Source organism: Syngnathus scovelli, chromosome 18 (genome assembly GCF_024217435.2).
Source record: "Syngnathus scovelli strain Florida chromosome 18, RoL_Ssco_1.2, whole genome shotgun sequence".
NCBI classification, from domain to species: domain Eukaryota; kingdom Metazoa; phylum Chordata; class Actinopteri; order Syngnathiformes; family Syngnathidae; genus Syngnathus; species Syngnathus scovelli.
This window is the reverse complement of record NC_090864.1, coordinates 4,547,271-4,571,654: the sequence shown is the minus strand read 5'-3', so window position 1 is coordinate 4,571,654 and position 24,384 is coordinate 4,547,271. Positions and strand designations below refer to the sequence as shown.

Below are 24,384 nucleotides of genomic sequence, written 5' to 3'. Positions count from 1 at the left end.
ATTTCACTTATCGTGGGTGGTTTTTGGAACCAATTAGCCGCGTTAATCAAGGGATTACTGTATTAGCTCCTTTTTCATAAACAAAAAGCAATCTGCGTATTCTTCTAATTTTCATTCTTAACATAATATAGCTGAGTGGAAATAAGTGACAATTCAAATGACCCAAGTTCAAAAAAACTTTATTAACCTAGAACCTGATTAGAATGCCAGAGGATGTACACAAATTTGTACATATCTTTTTTGCAACATAGAAAACTTTACATTGCTGCATCATATACATTTGTTTTCTACATCCATGAGCAGGAATGCATCCCATTCGCACATAAAGCACAGCTAACATCACTCATTTATCCCCTCTCTCTCTCTCTCTCTCTCTCTCTCTCTCTCTCTCTCTCTCTCACTCTCTATACACATCACTACCTCCCAAAACCCAAGAAAAAATTAAATATATTATTCTTGATTTTTCTTTTATACACACATGAAAACTAAAGTCAAAAATGAAAACAGACTAATAGCAATTAGTCTTTCGTTTTTTTAAGCAGCTAGCATCTCGTCTTCCAGTTAAAAACAAAACAATACCAACATTGAAAATGGAATAATTTAATGCAGCCTTCACTTACTGGTGAGATGTTACAGTCAAATCTGGAGCGGAGGGGTAAAATGTCAAATCTCCAGTGCATTCCGAATGGAGTTCGAGTGCAGTGACGAATAATAATAAAATATATAAAAAAAAAAAAAATCTAGTGTCATCAGATTCTTACATCTATACATTTGGATATGAATGTTGACCACATAGGAGTGCGGAGAGAAAGAGGTCACATTTCATCATGGTTTTTGAGTATGTCTTTGCAATCATTCAGTTACATTGAATATACAGTAAGAAGCACATTTTTAAAATTTTTAAAATAGATTCTGTCTGAGCAGCTCGGAGATATGGTGGCGGAGGAGGAAATCGCTACAAACCAGACTGTTTTCTTTTTTTCGTGCTGATAGCCAAGGTAGATGGAGGCTGCAGGCAGGTGGTGTTATTGAGCTTCCTCTGCCGCCTTCGGGTCGGCGCAGTTCTCCAGTAGCGCCGGCCGGGGTTGCGGCTCGGGTGCGATGCCGAATACTGAGCCGATCCGCAGGTAAAATTTCCTCAGGACGGCGCGCAGCTCCGGGATGAGGTCCAACTGCATGATCTCGCATAGCAGCGGGTAGTACCGTGACGCATGAGCCTTGAACTAAATGGGAGAGACGTCTTAAAGTCTGCTTAGCTAAATGCATAATGGGAAGTGCCATAGGCGGGCTAATGTACAGATACCATTGGCGTTTTCTTTTTATCTTTTAACCAATTGCAGTTAAGTAAATACAGTGCGTGTTAGCGTGTTTGAGTCGTATTTGTGTGAACCCACCCTTTGGTCGTTAATCTTCAGAACCTTGGTGAGGAAGAGGAGAAGGAGGTTGGTCCAGGCCTCCCTGTGGCTCTCCGAGGTCAACGCCAAGAAGTAGGCCACTGCCTCGCCGCACACGCTGACCACACACAAAAGAAAAATGTTGGTGAAAAAAAGTGATACATGATTGCGATGGGCTGCATCTGCGTCCTTACTCTAACAGTCGTCTCTGGACTTCCTCCCAGGCGTCCCGCCGCGTTTCGTCCGTGTACATGCGGAAGAGGATGCGCAGGCCGCACGCCAGGCTGCCCGTCTCCTGCTTTAACAGGTTGGGCTTGGACTTGCCTTTAAACCCTACAACGCACATGCGAGAGGCCGGTCACGCACACGCACTCACGCCAAACTTAGCGGTGGCGCAGCGAGAGTTACCCGCTTTCCACAGCAGTGTCCTCTGCTCATTGTTGGAGTTGAAGGATTTGGCGAAGCGGTGCGACTCCATCAGGCAGTCCAGCAGCTTGAAGAGCTGTTGTGACGTCAGGTAGCGGAACATTCCCTGGTCTGGTGCCTCTGCCGCCACGTCTGACACGCAGGCCGCATCGCGCTTTGGGAAAGACGATACAAGGGTGGCGTTTTTTGTTTTTTTTAGTACAGCTTGACAATATTTGGCAGAATCAAAGAAATAAATATTTATGTCGGCACCTGCGCTGCGGCAAAATTTTCAGCATCTTCTTTCTTGCTGGTGGCGGGGAAGAAGACGATGTTGTCGATAGTCTGGATGAGCTCCAGCTGCACCACGCACTTGATGAGCAAGGCGGCGAACAAGCGCTGCTCCTGCACCCCTGCGGAACACCAAAGTTCATGGTCACAAAATCGCCTTTCGAGCGGAACGTGACGTTTGTTGTGAGGCAGTGGCTCTCCTTTCCCACAATAATGAGCATAAAATGAGAATTGGCCACTTGGACCTTGGGTTTATGTAATGCCCTCCACTCACTGATGGAGTTTCTGCCCCTGGCGACGTCCTCGCCAGGGGCGGAGGTGACGCCGCTCTGCTGGCTCTGGTGACGGCTCTCCACGCTGCCGACAGAGCGCTGGTCATCCAAGGACTTCAGAGAAATGGAATCCTGAGGGGAGATGGCGTGATGAAGATCAAATGCGAACTGATCTATGTGGAAATAGGCTAGTCTCACCAGCTGCTTGTCGAACTGCTCGCCTTCTGCTGGTCTCCACGTTAGTAGTCTGAGGCAAACACAGCATTCATCACACATTTAGAAGGGAAGGGTGAGGGTGGTTAAATATGGCTTACGCATGCGGGATGGTGGTTTTGAAGATGTCCAGCATGCAGTTGCACGTCTTGTCCCATGTCTCGGCGGAGAATTTCTCGCCGTTCAGGATGACCACGTTCTCCAGGCAGTTAGTGCCCGAGCGGGCTAGCTGCTCGTTGTCTGCGCACAAAATGGAGGAGTTAGTAGTTGCCAAAAAAAAAAAAAAAAATCCCTTTAAAGCAAAATCGCTCCCTTCAGAACACTCACCTTGCTGCACACACCAGTAGAGCTGAGCTAAAATGTCATCCAGCAACACGTCGCTGAGGGACTCAAAGTACTGCGTGAATACGTCACAGATGGCGTAAAGTGCGTGGTTGCAGGTGGTGGTCATCCACTCTGCTTTCTGCGTGGGTGGGGGGGCAACAAGATTTCTTAATTATCCGGCCAAGCAATCGAATCAGCCGACATTGGCTTTTTTGCTGATCACTTTCATATCTGTCCTTGTGATGGCGTGACAGACGTACTTCAGTCTGCTGCTCGGGCAGCTTCATGTTGTCGAAGATTCTGAAGACGATTCGGAACAGGTCTTGCCACCAGTGCTTCTCGAAAGTGTGCCCGTACGTCTTCATCACTTCAAACATTACCGTCAACCCCCTGAACAAGGACAAACGAAAAGGCTCCATTGATGAACTCAATGCTTCAATTTAGTGGCCTGGAAACTGGTGGGGCCCATGTACCTGGTCCGTACATCCAGCTTGCACCTGTTGATGATGCAGGACAGCTCGAAGAGGATGGGAAACCAGCCTCGCACCCATACGCGGTCCTCCGGCGCTACATTCATGTCATCGCTGGTGTAGTCTTTGAAGGCCTGCCACGCAAGTTAGCCACATTTGGACCCGCAGACACAAGAAGTTGATCTGGCTAGCAAGGCGGTCGCTACGGCAACAGTGGGTGACCCACCTGTGGCCTCCCCGAGACGTATTTGGCGCAGTGTCGGATGAGGCGGATGGCTTCCATGCTGGTGTCGGGAAAGGCGGCGTTGCACGCAAACTCCGACAGGCACTTGACGGCATCCTGGAAGGAATCGATGGTGGCCGCAAAGTGCTTCTCGAATACATTCGCTGGCGATGACGGAAAGACAAAGTCAGCGACGAATTGTAAGGTCCGGCGGGGTGCGCCGTTCGTGGCACTCACTGACGATGTGTCCCGTGGTCTGAAAGGCCAGCTCCACGATGCTCTCGTCCTGGTCGGACGCCGCCAGGTGGAAGACGGAGAAGATGTTCTTCCAGCCCGAGCGGATGTTGGCCGCCTGGGAGTTGACCATCTGGGCGATGCAGCGCACCACCATGTCCCTGATGGTAGGAGATCTGTAGACACAAGAGAGATAAGAGAGAGCCAAGAACCACCATCATCATCATCGTCGTTGTCAACGCACCTGTTCTTCTTCATGATGTGCTCGAAGGGCCTCAGAAAATCCTTCTGGAAGCGGAAGTTGGCCAGCTCGCCCTTCTCCAAGAACTTCATGGACAGCTGCCGGAGTGAGTCCACGGCAAAAATGGCCACATCTTCATTGGAGTTGCAGCCCACCTGAAAAACCAGAGCTGCATTTAATCAAAGCCAGAAAACGACGCACTGCAAAATAGATACGGGGATAAAAAAAACACTCCATCTGTTCTAATGCTGCTAAATTGCAGCCCACCTTGTTGAAGTGGTCCCCGATGACCTCCCAGATCCTGGACCACTGTAGTCGGATACGCCCCATGTTGTAGTAGGAGATCTCCACGATCTTCTGCAGGCTGAACATGCGCGGGTGCGTGGGCGAGGCCAGCTCATCCATGGACACGGCGCACAGCCAGCGCACAAAATCCACTGAGGATAGTTATGGACATCAGACACAAACAAAGATGGACGCCATTGCATACGGATCTCATAGTGATTTGAAATTGCTTTTGCATCAGTCAACACAATATTTTATGCTGCTAATGGCCAGTCCTCAACTCACCTATTGCATTGCCATCAAGTCTGGTCGATCCTGTGAATATCCTGAAGAAATAAAAAAAAAAAAAAAAAAAAAAAAAAGGTTTTAATTTAGGTCCCATATATGTCTATGATAGTTATCAATGTGATTTTTTTCCACCCACCTGTCCACAGCCACCACCACAGACTGAGAGCTGGTCTCGCCGATGGATTCCTGGATGCTGGCGATCTGCTTGCGATCCACCGTGCCGCCAACTGCACAGCGGAGGGAACGGTTAGCAACACTTATATGAGACTTTGGACCAAATGCCGACTTACCCAGGCCCAGGTACTCGTCGTTGCTCTGCTCCCTGGTGCTGGTCATGATGCCCTCTTTGCCGCGCACGGTCCCCGAAATGTAGCGCGCCTTCACGCCTGTGCCAATGAGCTGCGCCAGCTCCAGCTGACTGATGCACTTCATGATCTAAAAAAAAAAAAGTTGATTAACTCAGTGTCCTCAAGCAAGTATAGTTGAGATTTAATAATAAAAAAAACTTCTAAAGGGGGGCAACCTCGTGCCAGGAGTTGCCCAGGTAGTTTCCGTCAGTATGTGCCACCGTGATGAGCGTCTTGATGGTATCGATGTTCTTCTGCTTCATTTCTGAAATGCCCGAGCTGGCGGTAAGCAGCGTAAACCTGGCCAGTGCTTGTACGTAGGCATCCCTCTCCAACTAGGGGGGGCAAAAAAAAAAAAAAAAAAAAAATCATAAAGTAAACAAGTTTATTTTTTTGTCACATACAGTACGCAATTCTGATTTGTAACCTGTATTGAGAAGATGCATGCTATTCTGATGGCACAGCGGATCCCTTCCAGACACAGCGAGGCCACGTCGGTGTCGTCACAGTCCTGGAGGCCCACGCTGAAGGCGGCCAGAAAGGGCGTCCACGCCAGCTGAGGACGACAGCAGCAGGAAGTGAGCGTAGATCTCGACGGGCGTCTGACGACGACCTGTCCTACCTTGAACATGGGCCGCACGTGCTCCAGGTGGGTGGCGCTAGTGAAGGGCGCCTGCACATGGCTGACGGCCTCCATCAGAGCTTTTGCCGTCTTGGCCATCTGCTCCATCTCCACGTTGTACAGCAGACGCCGCTGCTTCTCACTGGCCACGCCTGGTGGAGGAAATATAAATTAGATTTTTTTTTTTTGCTTTAAGCTACTAGCTGACAACACTTACTCTGCTTGCTGGATTTGATGGTAAGCTCCTTGGTCTCCTTCATGGCTATCTTCTTGCCAGCGATCTCGTCATAGATGGCTGACAGGTACTCCTCGGGCAGATCCTTGCTGTCGTTGATGCCGCGGTTCATCTTGATGTACTGCTCCTTGGTCATTTTGTTCTTCACCTTGACAGGAAGAAGAAGAAAAAAAATTGAGATTGCTGTCCTTAATCATCTGGAGGTGGTGTACGTACTTGTGGACTATGAAGATCCGTCGTCAGCATAATGATGGAGTAGGCGAGTACGTAGGCGGTGTCTGCGCTGGCAAAGAGGGTTTGCCTGCAGGCAAAGCAATTTCCCAACAATGAACTTGATGGCGTCATCGAGCGCTGGCTGACATTTGCCCGGCTCACCCCTGATTGCATTCGAGGTATCTGGCGGCGAACTTCTCCATGAGCCGGTCGATCTTTTGAGCCTCGCCGGGCAGCCGGAAGCCCTCCAGGAACATCCTCAGTGCCGACACAAAGTCTTTGCCTTGGAAGTCCATTTGATCGACATAGGCATACATCACCTCCTTGTTGAAGCGCTCGTTATCGCCGAGAAACTCGCCAACTTGAGTCTGCGGCAGTGCGGGCAGCACAGCAAACACAGCGGAGTCGCATGATTGGAATGTCAACGTAAGACTAACATCTAAAAAAATAATAATCGGGCCTCACTGAATCAAGGCGCTCCTCTTGGTGCAGGAACTGAGCCAGGTCCTCTGGGGTTGTACCCAGCATGCCTTGCTCTTGAAGGTACTGGATGCCCCTCTTTGGTTTCTTGTTGAACCTATAGGGCAGTGGTTATTATATATAATATCGACCAGCAGCATTATTAAAGCGGTATAAATAATACAATCAAGACTGCAACATACAGGTCAATGCCCTGCTCGATGATCTCCTTCTGCTGCTTGAGGACCTCAAACTGCTCGGGGTTATCCGTGCCGGACATCTGTGTGCTGTAGCTGCCGATGCCCGACGAGGCGGTGGAGTCCAGCGAGTTGATGCTGCCGTAGCGGTTGATGGTCTCGGGGGCCCGAGTCTCGCTGCTCTCCTGCTCCGACGGCTTCTCTTGGCCTGGGGGAGAAGGCCAAACGGGTGGTCACAACAAACGAGGCGAAAATACGGCCGACGTTGAGGGACAAACAAAACAAGGCATAACCACAACAGTATCAAGATACGAGGACTCATTTAAAAAATATATATTTTGCTATTACATTAAATCAATTGTAACTATCATTATAGCAGACACAAGGTCACGTAGAAGAGCTGCAACCCAGCACTTGCGTTGGCGTATCGGAAACCCTTTAAAACATTCAGCATGGTGTCGTCACGGTAACGTGAGCTGCCATTTTGCCCGCCGTCCGAATCTTATCTGATTACAAAAAGCACAGACAGACACGCCACCAAAGCCATCCTTTTAATAGTCTAAAAAGCACTTGTGCTAATGCTACTGTTACCTGTTTTGTCTTTAAAGTCATGTCCAAAAGGGGAGAAAATAAAACACAGTTACGAGGTAAAAAAAAGAAAATGGCTCTTTGACAGCTTTCGCATATTTTGCTGCTCCACACGTTAATGAGTTAGCTGGTTAGCCTTGACAGCTTAGCCAGAGGCATGCTTTCTGAGCTTATGGAACACGTTCTTTTGTTTGGGCTCCACCTTTGGCAAATAACATCTCAGCACTTACCAAGGCTCGTTTGGGAGTTGGGGTTGACGTACTGGTCCTTGCTCCACTCCACCATACATTTCAAAATGGACACCAGGCATTCGAGGCCTTTTTTTCGCAAGGTCAGCTCCTGCGGACGACATGAATGTGTCATGGTCATAATCGAGCCCCAATTCTGGATGAATACTTGTACGAAGTGGTGATCACCTGCGGGGGCGTGGTGCCCAGCTCATGGCCGCCGCGTCCCTGCGCTATTTTTGAAAGGTCGTTGACGAGCCTCTCGAAGATGTTGGCGGCGTTCAAGTCGCAGTCGTAGTTGACGTAGATGTCCACCACGCTCTGAGCGTCTGAAGGACAAAGACAAGCGGGTCACAACTCACGGTCGCCCTTGCGCGTCGTCATGTCTACATCGAAGTCAGACCTGCACATATTCTGGTGAGGGTCTGGATGACCATCCACTTGTGATCGTAAGAGCTCGTGGAAGTCTCCAGGATGTAGAGGAAAATCTCCTTGAAGAAAACCTGGAGAACAAGGCAAGTAATCATCAGTGGGTCACGCCGTCTCTGTACGGCTTCGCTGGCGCCGCTCCTCACCTCGATTTGCATCTTGAGGTGCGTCTTAAAGTGCGAGAGCAGCGTGAGGAAGATGGACAGTGACAGCTCGAAGACCTCGGGCACGGACGACACGCCGTTCTTAGAGAGCGCCACACACAGGTACTGCTTGATGGCATTGATGAACATCTCGTTGGTCTTGAAGATGGGCCCGGCGTTCTGCAGGATGGACAGCAGCAGCTGCAGCGACAGCACCTTGGAGCGCAGCTCGTGAGACCTGAATGGACAGAACTCGTTAAGCCATTTTGAAAGACGTGATTCAAATCTAGTGGACAAGGCTGACTTACTTTGGGTCGGGCGGGCCGTCCGACAGAGGTTTCATGGACAGCTTGCAGAGTGAGCGAAAAACCAGGAAGGCATCTTTCTGGAGGATGTGAGAGAACTTGGCACCCGGCGGCTGTCCCGGCGTCGCTCCCGATTCCTAACACAGGATTTTTTTTCCTCTTTATTTTTGGTGTATTTTTTTTCAAGGCTTCTTTTTACTGTGACAACTAAGTAGGGCAACAAGGTATGATCAGATCGTTGCACCTGAGTGTCAGTGGACGAGAGGGACAGCCTGTCATCAGGCAGCGACGGCGCAAAGCTAGCCGAGATGGGCGTGCCGGGGATGCCGTTGGCGTGAACGTGCTCGCCATCACTCGCCAGCGTGCTCTCGTCCTCCAGCGAGTTCTGGGCAGCCTGTGGGACTGCCTCGGGTGGCCCCGCATCCACCTCTGTGTGCTCGCCCTCGCCTGGCGGCTCCTTGGCGTCCGTGCAGAGGTGGGTTGGGTCCAGGCAGTTACCTGCCAAAGAGAGCGAGGGTCATTTAATGAGGGCCACCTTTTGGACAGCAGTGTCCTTGGGCCACCATTTTGATTCAGACCGCGGAGTGTCATCTGAATGTGAGTCTCACCTCCTGCCACAGTGTTGACCACGTCCTGCAGGATGCTCTGCACGATCTCCTGGGCTTTCTCCTCATAATTGGGCACTACTAGATTCTCCTCCTCCTCATCCTCCTCGCCCGCAGCATCTGAAAGAAAAAAAAAAAAACAACACACACAATGTCACGTCAATCATTATTAGACAACAAAATGGGCCTGGCCTGGTGAGAGACACGGGCGGCTTTTTTTTATTCAATGAATCGTCAAGAGCCGCCATCTTACTCTGTGCCGTCGCGGCTTGGTCGGCCTCCGTCTGTTCGTTCTCCGCCATGCAGAAGTCGGAGCCGTTTTCCGGATCGGGGCTCTCGTAGACGGGCCGGCACTCTCCGGGCGAAGAGCGGCTGCTGCTCCCGCCTCCGCCCTCATCGTCGGCCTGTGGCGCCGGCGTGGAAGGCGACGTCGGGGTGGATGGGGTGGTAATGCTCGGGGTGGTGATGGGACCGTTGGCCTCCCTGGTGGGAGCCTTGGGCGGCGTGTGGATTTGAGGCGAGTCTGGTTCGGCATGCTGCCGGAGCCGCTCTCGTTCCAGCTGTTTTGCCTCCTGCAACTAATTGACGGGACGCGAGGTGGAGGGTGGGGGGGGTCACATACGTGCGTTAAAACAAATTCAAGCACACACATGCACACAGAGAAAAAAAGAGAGATTAATACATTGTTCAATTAAAAACTTGGAAGAATGTTTGCGTTCCCTTAAGGCTCCTGAACGCTTTTTCTACGTCACAGCCAGACATCCTAAATTAAACTGGCAATGTGGTGTGTTCGTTAAAAAACAAAATCTTCATATTACAATATTTTGATTTCTTAACGCAGCCTTTCTAAAATCCTTCATACGTATGCGAATATGAACGACTACATGCCAGTCGGTGACATCGCTTTGCCAATGAGCAGTGTGCTGCTAGCTTGTGCGCGCCGAAACAGATGGTGCTACTTGGTGGCAAACACAAACAAAGAAACAAACAAACAAACTGGAGAGAGCAAGCAGTAGACATTCCTTCAGCCAAGCTCAACTAACAGCCCATGATGCGTTCAAGTGCACTGAGCGATTCAAAATTTAGGATGGAAAAAGAAAAAAGGCACAACGAGTGAAGGAGACGTGAGTCACAAGCACACAAAATAATGACGAGTGATGGCCTTAATACATTCATCATGTCTGCAAAACTGCCAAATGAAGCTAACATCTTGACTGACGCTATTAGCATTGAGCATCCGGGCCAGACACCTCCGAGGCGGCGCAAACAAACGAAGCTCATTATTTAAATGCCAATGCTCCGTTTCTGTGTGAATGCTTTTTTTAGCATTTATTCATGATTATTTCTAGTATTTTTAACACTCTCTTAGTGTAACTATGTGAAGTTCAAAGTGACCCAAGCGGTGGAGTGAGTCGACGTGCGGCAAGAATACGGCAAACTGGATGGATGGATGGATGGATGGATGGATGGATGGATGGATGGATGGATGGATGGATGGATGGATGGATGGATGGATGGATGGATGGATGGATGGATGGATGGATGGATGGATGGATGGATGGATGGATGGATGGATGGATGGATGGATGGATGGATGGATGGATGGATGGATGGATGGATGGATGGATGGATGGATGGATGGATGGATGGATGGATGGATAAGGAGGAAGTTGGAGGAGGGAGGAGGAAACACAAGAGAGGCGCACAGAATTTGGAGACTTTGTGGGTCAAGCAAGTGGAGAGAAAGAAAAAAAACAAAAAAAAGAGAGAGAGGAAAGTTCACGGCAGTCCTGCACGCTTTTCTTTACCTGGCGGTCACGCTTTCTGGAGGCCAGAGACCAAGATAGCTTGTGATTTGTAAGCTATGTGTCCCACAGGGAGGGAAGGGGGGGAGGTAGGTGAGGAGGAGGAGGAGGAGGAGGAGGAGGAAGAGGAGGAGGAGGAGGAGGAGGGGAAAAGTGTCATTCAAAAAGAAAAAGATGACATTAGAGCAAGGCAACATGTCCGACAGTGGATGAAACCGGGAAGTTGTGTGTTTGTGTGTGCGCTGTCGGCGGATGGGCGGGCGGGCGTGGGGACGTACTGCTTGGTTCTCCATGCGGGCGAAGATAACGTTGAGCATTTGCGTCAGTGTGGCCTTGGCGGTGGTCTGGTTGATGAGGTTCTTGCTGGCCAGGTAGATATTGTAGCAGGTGCGCACGGCCTGCAGCACGGTGCCCTCGTGGATCTCGATGTGCTGCGACGTCACCGCCGTCAGCAACGCCTGCAACGGGGAGTGCCGTCATCAGCAGCAGGGCAAGAGAGGACAATTTTTTTTTTTGGGGGGGGGGTCCCCCACCTTGATGATTTGCAGCTGCACTCCCTCGTCCGTCTGCGGGCCCTGAAAGCAGGCGCAGATAGTCTCGATGATGCGGTCGATGAGCTTCTTGCCCGGGGCTGTGCTGTCCGGCGCACTTCCGGTCAGGTGGCCGTACGCAATCAGCTTCTATAAGCACAATAAATAAAAACAATGACGGCCTGAGACCAGAGCGCAACGCTGAAAGACGTGTCAAAGCACTAACCTGTAAACAGTCGAGCGAGGTGATGACGATGCGGGGACATTTGGACTGACATGCCAGCTCGAACGGCAAGAAGTACTTGTCGGCTTCGATGAAGTTGGTCTTGGATTTGACTGGCGGCAAAGTGGCCGAACCCGATTTTCCATCTCCGCTGGGCGGGCTGGAACGATAAGGGGATAAACAAACGGCTTTGACGATAAGTTTTTTTTTCTAGACCGATCTCCATTTTGTGACTTTTTAATTTTGTGTAATTCCAACCATGCACATGTGTTGACAGCAAAGTTGTGACTTGACATTCTTTCTCTGTCTATTCCTCGACAGACGCCCATTAGCATGCTAAAAGCTAAAGTGCTGAACTTCGGCTCCAGCTGAGTGCTTCACTTAATCTATCAAAGGAGGGCGGGCTGGGTAATCAGCTCTCATGCTGAGAAAGCATCTCCAAGCCACGGATAAGCCGCTCAACCCTTAAGTCGAGTGACCGAGCAAGATTTTTTTTTTTTTTACCGACTTCTGGGGATTCTTTTTTTTTTTCGACTTCTGGTGATTCTGTTTTGTTTTTTTGAAGGCCACAAATGCGCGCATCCCCCAGAGCCGCCGCCACGCCCTGATGAGCGCAGACACAGTGAAGGGAGGGCTCGTATTGTTTATGTCTTGGCAGCGACGCGGGATGAGCTCAGCCTGTTAAGTACTACAAGGACCCACCGCGAGATGCCAAGGAGGAGGCTGGAAGGGCAACACCAAAAATGAAAAGAAATTGTGGCTGGAATCAATTTAAATTTACACACGTCATGACAATGGAGTCACTGCCTCCATTGTTGGTATTCAATTAAAGCTGCCTCAAATGTTAATTTCATATCCCAGCAGGCCTGCCACTCTGAACTTGTAATCTTGCGCAACACTGCCAATAAAGCGGCCGTTTAAACAGAGCTGCAGGCTCGCCGCAAAAAAAGCATCTGGCAGATATAAAAACAAGGTCGGGGCTTGCTGAGGATCAGCGATTTCTTTTTTGGATGTTAATCTTGCAAAAACACAGCTCGAGTGAAGGTGGAGTGCGGTTCATGTACGCTCATTCCGAGGACGGCGTAACTCGGCAACACACGCAAACGCAGTGGGGAGAATAAAGGCTGAGATGTGAGAAACAACAAAGCTCATTTCGACAACACACACAGACGCAGTGTTCTAGTAGCCTTGAGTTGAACTCTGCGGAGCACCTTTGTATACATTTGTTAAGTCAGCTGCCGTGTTCTGTTTGCAGACACTCACCTTAATTTTCCTGACTCCTCTTTGATTTCCTCTGAAAAAGAAAAGAGAAACAAGTTTTTGAAACAACAGTTCCTCTGGGTTTTATTGTCAAATCCCAGAAGCCCCCCCCCCCCACTTGCACGGGCCCCTGGGCTTTGTCATATGAAGTCATTAGAGTCGCCAGCCACTCTTTGCATCAAACATGAAGGCGGTGAGGAGCTTGGACGAAAGCGGGCCAGAGCGACAGAACGAACGGAGTGCTTTCAAAAGACGGCAAATTGAAGACGAGTGGCTCAGACAGTGAATCGTGTTTGTGCAAGAATCATCTTCCACCGTTGCGACGTTTGTTTTTGCTTGTTCGCAAGGGCGTCCACAACTTAGAGTATATCTATTGATCCGTTTCATCTTCACCGGACACTGTTGCCATGGTTACACTGCTCCAATCCTGAAGCGGCTGCCGATGAGGCCAATATGACGGATGTGTTGATTATTGGACAAGGCTGTCCGACAAGTGTGAGGAGCTTTTAAGCAGACGAGAAGGTCGCAAGCGACACGGCTGGCTAATCATTCAGCCACCCGGGCATTTTTTGAAGGCCTTCAAGCATGAAGGAATGTAGGTACATCCCAAACAGCAACCGACACTGTGGAACCTGTAGCACGACTCGCCTTTAAACATACAGCATGATTTTTTTTTTTTTTTTTACATCTAAAACTGTTTCCCAGGCTCAATAACATTAAGTTAGGGCGGCTTGACTTGGCGACGACTTTGGGTTTTGTCACACCGCCGTGTTGCATTTCATGTGTGCTCACCTGGAGTCTATTCTTAGCACGCAAGCTAGCAGGCGCGCTATTTCGCCTCCTCTGGAGTCTGGGCATACGTGCGAGGTAGCTTCTTTCTAATTGCCTCTTTAAACGTGATGTATTCCACTCGGCAGCCAACAACGATATTGATCAAAATCAATCAAGGCAGCTGATCCAAACAAGCAGTGTAAATAGTGATAAAAGCGCCTCCTCATCTACACGTGGGAATGCTTAATTCATAGTTCGTCTCCGGACTGAAGGAGGTCCACAAGATCATGTAAAATGAATGGAGGGATCAAGTTTAAAAACACGCAATAATAAATATATTCTGCATCATCTTCAGGTTAGAAGAAAGGATTATTTATGCGTTAAGAGCGAGCGAGGGCCCTGACACACACTGACATGAGCACGAGCGCAAGCTCATTATCAGGAGAGCGGGGCCACCTTTGGGATTACAAGGAGCTCAAGTGTGTACACTTTGTCAAAAAACATTCAAGTGACATGAATGATCACTTTTGAGGCTGCATGAGTCTTGAGGTCGCCATGGCTTGGGAAACACTTTTTTATTTATGGCCCGGTGCTTATCGTGGGTGCACACCCGGCTGCAAGAGCTTCTAACCATGCGGCAGGAGCACATGTTCCCGAGGGACAATAGTACCATCGGCACCACCGTCATGCTCGGAGCGGGTACAAAGTAGGTCAAAATATTAGAGACAAGTGCACTGCCGAGAGCGTAGCGTTCCTGAAGTGAAGGCCTGCCGGGTGACACTTTGGCATTCCAAGTAAAAGGTCAGAGCGGGAGTGGGGATGACGATGATGCTTTGTCTTGCCCAAACCTTTCGCCTCACTCCCTGTGACTCACCTTGTTGATACCGGAGAAACAAATACGAGTGAATCATAATCAACCCCCCCCAAAAAAAAAAAAACAATGGGAGTGGACTTATTCCAATTACTCCCGAGTGCTGCATTAGGTACAGTCGCAATACAAACAACGGTAAAATGGAAAATCCACATTGAGAGATGTTAAGTGACAGCGTAGAGATGTGTCTGAGCCCTGAGAGCATTAGATTATGTAAGTCACTCAGTATTCTGGGTCAGGCAGTCACCCTTTTATATGTATATACATACTACGACTGCGCTGCTTCTCACTTTTCGCATTCTGCACAGTTAAATGGTGGCACCACTGCACACATTTGCCAGAATGCATGAGGCTTTATTTGAATTTTTCTGCATCTACCATTTTTTAATTGACAACAAATCGGTGGCTTAATAACAACACAGAGCAAGGCTTGTGTGTTTAGGCCCTCAAGGTCACCCGATCTCCTCACACAGGTGGTTGGCTGCTCCACAAGATGCTGCCATTGTGTCCACTCTGGGCATCCGATTACACCCCTTGACAAGACAAAAGCCTCGTTTGTCCCGAGCAGCCTACGTCATAAATAATGCCTGTGCAGAATAACACTGTGCAGACATCTTCGGTGTGATTCAAAGACAAATGGCTGCTATTTTAGCTGGGGAAATTGTGATTAATAGAGACTGGAAATGGGGATACACCTGTTAACAAGTGGCGTGAATGGAAACGTGCAAACCGGACGCAACAAAAAATATATTTCAAATTAAGACCTTTGAAATCGTGTTAAAATGGTTTGGTCCCTAATTCAAATTACACGATAAGTAAGGTTACATTTGAAATCTACTAAAAATGTTTTAGTTGGTTAATTTGGGTGGCTAAGGGTTTTTATAAAAATTTAACAAATTGTGCTAAGATTTTAATTGCAAGTCAAACCGGAAGTTGTTTCGTCTACTTCCGAGAGCGGCTTTGTGCTAGCTTAAACGTTGCTCTGACAGCTGTCACCTTATCCTCGGCTTCGATGACAATTTGTGATAATGTTGCGCCACAAACCTGTCGTTTAACCCCTTGAAAACGTGCACAAAATTAAGAAAATTCAACGTGTCGCTGTCAAGAGTGAGGGAGGGCGACTGCGTACCGAGCGTACCAGGAAGAGACGCCGACACACCGCTGCTTTGTGGCCTTGACAGCATGCGATTAAACGGCTCATAATTGCCGTTTGTGAGCGGGAGAAGTGATAACAACCAACGTCGCCAACAGTGTGTCATTAGTGGTCTGCAGGCACGCCAAAACACCGCAAACGAACAGCCCCCCGTTGCACAATTTCCGCGTTGAATGTGGGATAAACACACGAGTTTCTTGGGCTTCTTACGTGCAAGTCACCTAACAAGACAAAATGGCGTTTTTGCGTGTTAGTTTTTTCGGGCCAAATAATCACAACATGTCGCGGAATAGCCTGTTAATGAGTCCAAAGGGGCTGCGTGTCGTGTTTAAATCAATGAGCACAAACGCGAGAAGTCGAGGAGGGGGTGTGGGGTGGGTAGAAGCAAAAACAAGCCAACTTACGGAGTGCCACTTCGCAGGCTTTGCGTAGCTGGGAGTGGTGGGCTTTCTTCACCTCCTTGTCAGCTAAAATCTTCTCCAAAGCTCTGGTGAGGAACATGTTTTTCGTCTTTTTGCCCTCAAACATGACGCAACGGAATCGGGGCGCGGTATGTGTGTCTCAGGAGAGGAGAGGTGATGGTGGTAGTGTGGGGGGAGGCTCTTGCCCACAACACGATGGCTTCCCCTCACTGCAACGTTGATCCTCCAGCAGCAGCCAAGACAAAACAAAAGAGAAAAGAAAGAGACACACACAAACAAAAGGTGGGCTTCAATCCCGTCCGATGGCCATCAGCGACCTGCCTCTTGCGCCATGTTGGAGAGGAAATGACGTCACAGTGAGGCGGCAAGAAGGTTGTGATGCTAATGGTAATTAAATGTACAACTGCTCAACTACTTTGTGAAATGTAATATAAGGAAAATGATATTATATAAACAAAACATATGGATTTACATATTCTATGTGCAGTAATTATTATATTTATTGCTATTGTTCAACTGTATTATTTAAGCAGTACAATATTTTCTTTTTTTTACCTCCTTTATTTTTTTTCAATACAGTATGACAACATTAAAAAGCATACCCTCCCAGTATATCTACATTTTGTGTTCTGTTTTATTTATCAAAAAATCAGTCTGTTACAACTAATTTATTCCAGTACATAATCACACATATACACACAGTTAAAATATCAAGTTCAACATATGTGATCCATACCTGAGTAATAAATGACAAGGTACGACTACCCTTACTAATAATGATTTGGCTATAGCAAATGAGATACCCAGACAATGTTGCAGTAATGAAGGCAATCGTAACATACACATCCACAGCAAGTTCTAAGCAGGTCACTTGAATGTTGAATCTTTACCAAAAAGTGCTGCTAGATGATGAAAGACAAGTGCTTCAATGGCAGCTTATGGTTCTTATGTTGTATATTATCATGGTCTAAAAAACACATGGTGAGTGCATTTATATGTACGGGAAGGCTTCCGCGTCCGTGTGGCACTTTTTGAGCAGGCCCGATGCAATGGCCTTCACCGCCCGAGTGGTTTCGGTGCACGTGGGGTTGATGAGGGTCTCTGGCAGTAGGAAGCCAAAGTAGCCCGTGTCCCGCAGCTCAAAGGCAAACGCGTATGGGATCCCGTTCCTGTAGGCCCAGTCCATAGAGCTGCCCGAGCTAACATCTTTATGACAGAAGAACTGTGAGGAATTCCGGCCGCACTGAGAAGCCCATAGAGCTTCTGAGACACCAGTATAGAATATTTGTCACAAGAATGTATACTCACATAGGGTCGTGGAAGCAGGTCCATATCTGTACTTGACTCCGTAGGCCGAGTACAGTGCTGTCACTGCATTGTGAGCTGCAGACTCCTGCAATCATTTGAACAACCACAAAGCCCGCGGATGACAGGATTTGACCCAGGTTTATTATTCTTCACTCGACGGTCTTACCACGCAGTTAAAGTTGGGGATGGCAGCGTACTTGTACGAATACGGGTAGAGGAGCATTTGGGCATATGCATGTACGGAAATGTAGGCCTTGGCGCGCTTCTTGTGCTTGCGCAAGAACTGGACGACAGCCCGTACTTCGGGCTCGGATTCGGGGTAGGGTCCGCAGTAGGTGTCGTCGCAAGGGTGAGACGACGCCCCCTCTTCTGCAAAACAGAGTGAATCCGTTTTATTTTTACATTTGGGATATATCTTTTGCTCCATTTGTAGGCATGGCTCTTAAAATGATCAAGAAGCCCACCTTTGTCTGCACCAAATCATGCTAATTAACCAAATGCTAATGTTATGATAGCAGTTAGCCAGCTAAGCTAACACGGCTAAGTATGCTGATGTTTGTATAATGCTCAGGTGAGATTGACACTGTCATAGATATTTTACAATGTTTGTTATTGGTGGGTGTATAGTTATAATTAGTACTTCATGTACTTCAGATGATGAGGTCATGAAATTTACGCGTGTCATACCAGTGTCAGCACCTTGATCACAAAGCCCACAAAATGACATTTTCTTTACATCGCCCTTTGTGACTGGAGGGCTTTGCCGCCATCAACTCTCCCTTTTCTTCACTATCAAATTTTTTTTTCCGCCAATCGCACTGCATTAGGTGACCTAGAAAAAGTTTCAGTGGTGATGGCTAATTAGCAAACAACAGCATGGAGGACTTGGGGAGTGAGAGCCCAAGCGTGGGCAGCAGGGAGTATACGAGCACGCCGATAGCGGACTATCCACGGAGGGTGAGTTCACCTTTTGGGAATGTATCAAGTTGTGTCTGCACTTTGGGTACACTCAGAGGTCTTAACTGTCGTTTTAGACGCACCACCAACGGCATCAGGCAATAGTGGCGGAAGGAGGTTACACCAAACAGAGTGGCCTCAAGCGGGCGCTCTTCTACAGCGAGAGTTCCAACCGTGATCTGGTCGCTCAAAACACCGCCCTGAGAGTGCAGATGGAGAGTGAGCGCCAGAGCCACCACAGGGAGCGGCAGAGGCTCCAGAAGGCTCTGGACGAGGCCAGGAGCGACCAGAGCGCCCCAGCCATTGAGCAGAAGCTGCGGGAAAGGGAGCATGAGATGGGAGTCCTTCAGGACATTTTGGCGGCGGCCCAGCGTGAAACGGTCCAGGTGCGGCAGTACTGGATGGAGGAGCACGACCTGCTCAAGAGGGCCTGTGAGGACGACTCAGAGAACATCGTGGCGGCCGTCAACGCTGAGTGGCAGCAGTGGTGGAGTGTCCGTGAGCAGGAGGCGGCGGCCCAGCTGCACGCTCAGTGGGAGAACGCCCAGTGGCACGCCGAGGAGATGGCGGCTGAATTCAACGGCAAGCTGCAAAGCCTCCAGAAGCACAGCAACGACACCGCCGTCTACTACAAGGCAGAATTGGAACGCCAGCAGTGGCACATGAACCGAAGCATCAGAGAGAAAGATGACGTGATCGCCAAGCTGACCAAAGACAACTGCCAGGTCAGAGTGGACCACGCCGCACAGATCGTCAAATTGGAAACGGAGGCTTCCCAGCTGCAAAAGTCTGTCGAGCGTCTGAAGGAGGAGTTGAAGGTCCAGCGGGAGGCCAAGACGCTGGTGGACGAGGAACTCGCCGCGGCTATAGCCGCTCTCACGCGAGAGATGGAACTGGAGCACCAACACCACCGAGAGGAGAGGCAGATGCTCCGAGAAGCTCTAAACGAGGTTCGGACGCCGCGGGGCTTGTCTGAGAAGCTGCAGAAGAAGCAAATCGAAGCTGGCGAGCTTCGGGATGCTCTGGCCACCTCTCGTCAGGAAACGACCAATGTGCGCAAGTATTGGATGCAAGAATGCGAGGAGCTCAAAAGGAGCGCAGAGGAGAACGCCAAGACCATGGTGGAGGCCATCAACAGTGAGTGGCAGCAGTTCAAAGCTGAGTGGGAGCACATGCGCAGGCACAGCTTCCAGGCCCTGCAGGAGAAGGACCACCTGCTAGCTACCTTGTTTGCCGACATGGAGAAGTTGACATCGCAGCTTGTTAAAGTTCACCCGGAGACTCCAGAGCATCTGCACGCTGAGACTGTTGAAGGCGACCTCGATCTCGGCTCTCTCTGACATCTTTATATAAAATATGGTGCCACTATATAATGTCTTCAGTTCAACGAGCATCCAAACCGTCTGTTTTGCTCTTGTTGCTTGCTTTGATTTGTGTAACGCTGTCCAAGGAGTGTGCTCATCATCATGGAAGATATGGCCGAAGCCAAGTGACAAGATTGATTGCGCAATTCCTAAATGGCGGTTAAACTATTTTTGCACTTGTACCAGTGGGGCAAAAAAACTATATTGAGGCGAAATGTTGTGTTTGATTTTTTGAGGTTCCATTATTTACATTGTCATAAAATACATATATTCAATGCTGTTTCGTACATTATAAACAAATACACTTTTGTTAATAAAAAAACCCCAAAACAAATGTATTGAAATAATTACATACGTTGTTTACTTCAAATGATTTCCAGATTGCATACGGAAAATGAATTAATGAAATAAATTGAATCAACCCAGTTATAATCCATAATTATTAATTTAATCTAAAAAAAATACAGGAGCATGATAACTTCTTAAATATATGTATCCTCATTTAAAATCATTTTAAGGTACTATGAAGTAGCTTAATAATTTTTCCATATTTAATTTATTATTTATTATACCTGACAGAAATTGAGATACAAACATACTGACCTGCGTTTTTAATTTTAGTATTTTGTAAATATTTTTAGAATGCTTTACGCTTTTTGTGATCACACTCACCACACCACTTGACTTTCCAGTTCCTGTTTGCATCCACGCCTCGACAGTGGAACTTGCGATTTTTGGACCGTGTCTTCCTCCAGAAGCGATCCTGCACAGACATTTTAAAGCTATAGCTTTTCTGGTCCTGTAGATGTTTATTGTCATCTGTTTGTATTGGTCCAAATACCTTAGTCCAGCTGAAGTGATATCCATCCACATTGAAGACGGGCATGATGTAGAAATAAAGCTGGTTGAGCAATCGCCTCATTGCTGAGTCATACCGATATGAATTCAGCGCCTGTAATTTTATATAACAGAATAAATCAAGCGCGCCCTTTAAAGTCCCTGCAAAGTGAAAATTAAGAGTGAAAAACTAATGTCAAGGTCTTCAAAATGCTGAAGACTTTACGACAATGAGACCCTGAACTCTTGTGGCCAATCAAGCATACTACATGATTATAAAAATTTATTTATTTATTTATTTTTGCTCGTAGCAAAATTCATGTGGGGGTTGAATTGTCCTTATAATGCCCATTTATTTGGCCAAAGATGAGTAATGACAAAAAAAACCAACTGAGATCAGGCCAATTGTGATGTAATTTTCAAGCAACAGCAAGTGACAAAATGGCCGCCCTCTGAGATGGAAAAAAAAAACCCCAAACAGTTGAATTTTGCTGCCAAACTCATATTCCACAAACACAATATTAATCATAGTGACATGTTTAGACTAGTGGGGGCACATACAATATATTGTATATTTTCACATATAGATTTGTACCTCTTTGACGAACCACTGACAGAAAGCGGGTCCTATCCACTCTCTGGCGTGAACCCCACAGTCGATCCAAACCGCTTTTTTCTGCGGCCGACTTCTCTTTCCAAGCTGGCAGCGGATAAACCTTGTCAGTTCAGTATTTATTTTGAATTTTCTTCACGCTTCTTACCTGAAGGACGTAAAGGGGTCGCCCTTCGTACGACTTCCCAATGGAGAACATGTTGAGCAGGTCAGGGTGAGTTGTGTTCATCTCAAACATCCAACTCTGGATCTTGACGGTGGGAATAAACATGACCAAAATGGCTGACTTCCTGTGTCTTTTCAGGAATTAGTTCTTCTGGCTTTCTACCCGTGATAGACCTGCCCAAAAGTCTAAAACTATACACAATAACATCGGAGGAAGTTTACCTCCTCCAAGGAGTGGTAGATCTCGTAGTCGTATTGACTGTCCGACCTTCGTTTGCGGGACGAGCGACGCCTTGTCTGCCTTTCAATTTCCTGCTGCAGATTAGAGATAAAAACGCTGCGGGAGGAGAAGATTGACGTCACGTTATAAAGAATATTATGAAGCTGTATTAGAAAATGTCTGCTGCGAGATGTGGCCTGTCGTCTACTTTTTACCCCAATAATCCAATACAATGAAATTTAATATGACAAAACGCTAGACCTATAGTTGATATGTTCCTGCTTTAAGGCGGCATGTAGTCGTCGTGTGTCTCTGCGTTTAATGTGCACATCCACTGTAGCATTCTGGCTAATCAGAGAAACGCTGTTGGGCTGCCACAAATCCACCTTTAACGCATAAAACAAAATTGTAATACAGTGCTAGTTCATGTCAACATACACAATCCAACTATTTTTAAGAACCAACCTTCATGCTTTCCAGAACGTTCTTGAGGGTGCAAACCTCGTCGTCATTACTGGGGCTTATCCTGAAGACTTGATCGCTGCAAAAATAACAAGTGTTTTATTCTTCTGTCAATTGAAATTGATGTCAAAGTGCCTTCGGGCTTGCATTGCGAGCGTCATGGCTCACATATTTAATGGTTTGGTCGTTTGCTGTGTGTGTATGCACTCACTAAAAGGTTTTACAATGTCGCACAGGAAGTGAAGGCGTCAGTGAGAGTGACAAAAGGACTTCAGCCACTATATTAGGCACACCCTGGAGCAGCATATGTACCAATGAAACAATGCGTTGATTATTTTCCAGGTAACATGTAAAAAGTGCACTTAGAGTAATTTGTCAAGGAGACTACTCTTATTTGACATCCCTCCAAAATACATCAATATACAGTACATTGCTTATATATGTTGTGGATGGAGGAAGAAATGAGACGAGGTGGCTCCCACCTCCCGCTCTTCATCAAAAGCTCCATTCAGATGTCAGAGTGCTTCGTCAAAACTCACTTCAGCTAGCAGAAAGGATGAACTCCGCGGGCGGGCGGCTGTTTTGCCCCATCCTCTATTTGGTATTTTCCACTTGCACTACAGTTTGGAATTTTGAAACATTTACTTCAAAGACTTTCTTGAAGTTACAGATGAGTTCCTCACTCCAAAAAACAACAACAACAAAAAAAAACCGTCCAGGTGTAAATGTTTCAAAGCGCTACACATTCTTGCATGCAGGTCTTAAATCAATAAAAAGCACATATAGAGCCTCTCTTTGTTCGCGCTATGAGAAAATCTACCCCTGTGACACATCTGATTGCAATTGCATCCCTCATGGCCACACATGAATGGAAAACGGGGGTGGAAGGGAGGTGGGGGTCTTCCTCTACTCACCCAGCGTAGCGGTTCTTGTAGAGTGAGTGCGCGCATAGCACACCGCTGAAAATTATCACACTGTGCAGCAAAAAAAGTCGAAATGCCCACCCGAAGTCCACTATCATCTTGTGGCTAATAAAAAAAAGTACGTTAAAGTTCGAAGGATGAAGTTGGTCCAGTGACTGGAGTCCACTCGGTCCAACTCAGACTGAAAGGTTTTTGACACCTGATGCGCATGAAGGGCCAAACGCGAAGAAGAGGAGGAGGTGATGGAGGAAGAAGGGGGGAGGATTTCGCACCTCTCCTGGTTTTAAACCAGGCTGCTTGGCCGACGAGCCGGGTCACGTGATATACGGTGGGATTCCTCCACTGCGCACGCGCATTCACCAACCAGATAGGAGTCTCAGAAATGCAATAAAAATACTAAAAACTGATCTTCAACTGCAATCTAGTATTCCTGAGAGCATCACTTGTATTATATACTAATAGTAGTTTGTTTCTTGGTTTATTTCTTTTCTCACTTTAATGGTATGTAAGAATGCCGGTGACGACAATGCTTTTTTTGGGTCATTCTAGTCACTTTTGTGTTTCGTCTAATACTTAATTTTATTTTGTAATATTTTCATATTTTCTAATATTTCGTGCATGATGTAGGCCTATATTGCATGCAGGCAAGACGATAATTTTAGTTCAAATCAATGGCATGCTCTAGCGGTGGCAAATATGCATCACAGCCATTGGGAGAGACTTGCAGTAACAGCAAAGGCCACTAAAGGATAATATTTCTCCGAGTTTCAATGGCCTCTGGCAGGGGCAAATATGCATCACAGCAGTTGAGAGACTTGCAGTAATAGAAAAGGCGACTAGAGAATAGTGTTTCTCCGAGTTGAACGCTGTTCTTGTTTTAAACATATAGTACACAGTACAGTCAAACCTCGGTTTTCGACCACAATCCGTTTCAGAAGGTGATTCGAGAACTGAATCAGTCGAATTCCGAATCTATTTTTCCCATTACAAATAATGGAAAATGTTTTAATCCGTCCCAAGACTAAAAAAACGCCTTTTTAAAGCATGTTTTCATTTGCGCATTTTTGTCTGATCGCGCAACTGCAGCGCACCGCCGAACGCGCAACCGTAGCGTGCCGCCGACCGCGCAACTGCACTGCGCTGGTCACATTATTGTGGCAGAGCCGTCGCTGAAATTTATAAAATATTTTTAAAGTCTTGATGTACTTTCCAAAATTTAAGTGGACCTCAGTGCGCAGGGAGCTTAATTTGGTTAGATCGCGCTACCGCAGCGCGCCGGGCGCTCACTGACGCATTGCTTTAAAAGCGTCGTCGAGTTTTAGGATGGCTTTACTGCTCCCATTTGCTTTCTTTGGAGGCATGATTAGGGGTTAATACAATCCCCAAAGTAACGAAATAACAATAACGAACGGAGTCAGTCGGCATCCGGGCCGCGCGGTCGAGTTTTCTCGGGTCCTTTCGGCTCATCTCGCGAGGTTCGACCTCCGAAT

General features: G+C 47.6%; 3 protein-coding genes across 5 annotated transcripts; 1 reads left to right on the top strand and 2 right to left on the bottom strand.

The window, feature by feature from the left end:
- Positions 1–162: 162 nt before the first annotated feature.
- On the bottom strand, positions 163–16,401 carry arfgef1 (ADP-ribosylation factor guanine nucleotide-exchange factor 1 (brefeldin A-inhibited)). 2 transcript variants are annotated; one of them, XM_049749714.1, is made up of 40 exons: positions 16,028–16,401; positions 12,832–12,862; positions 11,572–11,728; positions 11,349–11,495; positions 11,094–11,273; positions 10,819–10,872; positions 9,264–9,588; positions 9,014–9,130; positions 8,650–8,903; positions 8,409–8,542; positions 8,104–8,338; positions 7,932–8,031; positions 7,718–7,857; positions 7,532–7,640; positions 6,720–6,921; positions 6,523–6,634; positions 6,220–6,425; positions 6,061–6,145; positions 5,827–5,992; positions 5,610–5,761; positions 5,415–5,543; positions 5,164–5,322; positions 4,931–5,075; positions 4,777–4,867; positions 4,638–4,678; positions 4,335–4,504; positions 4,071–4,222; positions 3,830–4,002; positions 3,596–3,756; positions 3,373–3,503; positions 3,160–3,289; positions 2,903–3,038; positions 2,677–2,815; positions 2,561–2,609; positions 2,365–2,494; positions 2,073–2,212; positions 1,803–1,974; positions 1,589–1,727; positions 1,395–1,512; positions 163–1,223 (listed from the first exon to the last, which is right to left on the bottom strand). In XM_049749714.1, the coding sequence occupies exons 1-40, from the start codon at positions 16,149–16,151 to the stop codon at positions 1,026–1,028; spliced, it is 5,733 nt and encodes a 1,910-aa protein (XP_049605671.1). In that variant the 5' UTR covers positions 16,152–16,401; the 3' UTR covers positions 163–1,025. The 2 variants fall into 2 exon arrangements, with proteins under 2 accessions (XP_049605671.1, XP_049605672.1); XM_049749715.1 differs by lacking the exon at positions 10,819–10,872.
- Positions 16,402–16,661: 260 nt separating this feature from the next.
- On the bottom strand, positions 16,662–23,994 carry cpa6 (carboxypeptidase A6). Of its 2 annotated transcripts, XM_049749724.2 has the most exons (12): positions 23,094–23,992; positions 22,886–22,999; positions 21,975–22,050; positions 21,771–21,895; positions 21,512–21,626; positions 21,273–21,374; positions 21,107–21,211; positions 20,516–20,626; positions 20,347–20,437; positions 17,520–17,722; positions 17,354–17,438; positions 16,662–17,251 (listed from the first exon to the last, which is right to left on the bottom strand). In XM_049749724.2, the coding sequence occupies exons 1-12, from the start codon at positions 23,102–23,104 to the stop codon at positions 17,037–17,039; spliced, it is 1,353 nt and encodes a 450-aa protein (XP_049605681.1). In that variant the 5' UTR covers positions 23,105–23,992; the 3' UTR covers positions 16,662–17,036. The 2 variants fall into 2 exon arrangements, with proteins under 2 accessions (XP_049605681.1, XP_049605682.1); XM_049749725.2 differs by lacking the exon at positions 21,771–21,895 and having other exon boundaries at positions 21,512–21,604; positions 23,094–23,994.
- Positions 17,973–20,099, top strand: LOC125986207 (M protein, serotype 2.1-like). Its single transcript, XM_049749727.2, has 2 exons — positions 17,973–18,310; positions 18,388–20,099. The coding sequence occupies exons 1-2, from the start codon at positions 18,230–18,232 to the stop codon at positions 19,648–19,650; spliced, it is 1,344 nt and encodes a 447-aa protein (XP_049605684.1). The 5' UTR covers positions 17,973–18,229; the 3' UTR covers positions 19,651–20,099.
- Positions 23,995–24,384: the final 390 nt, after the last annotated feature.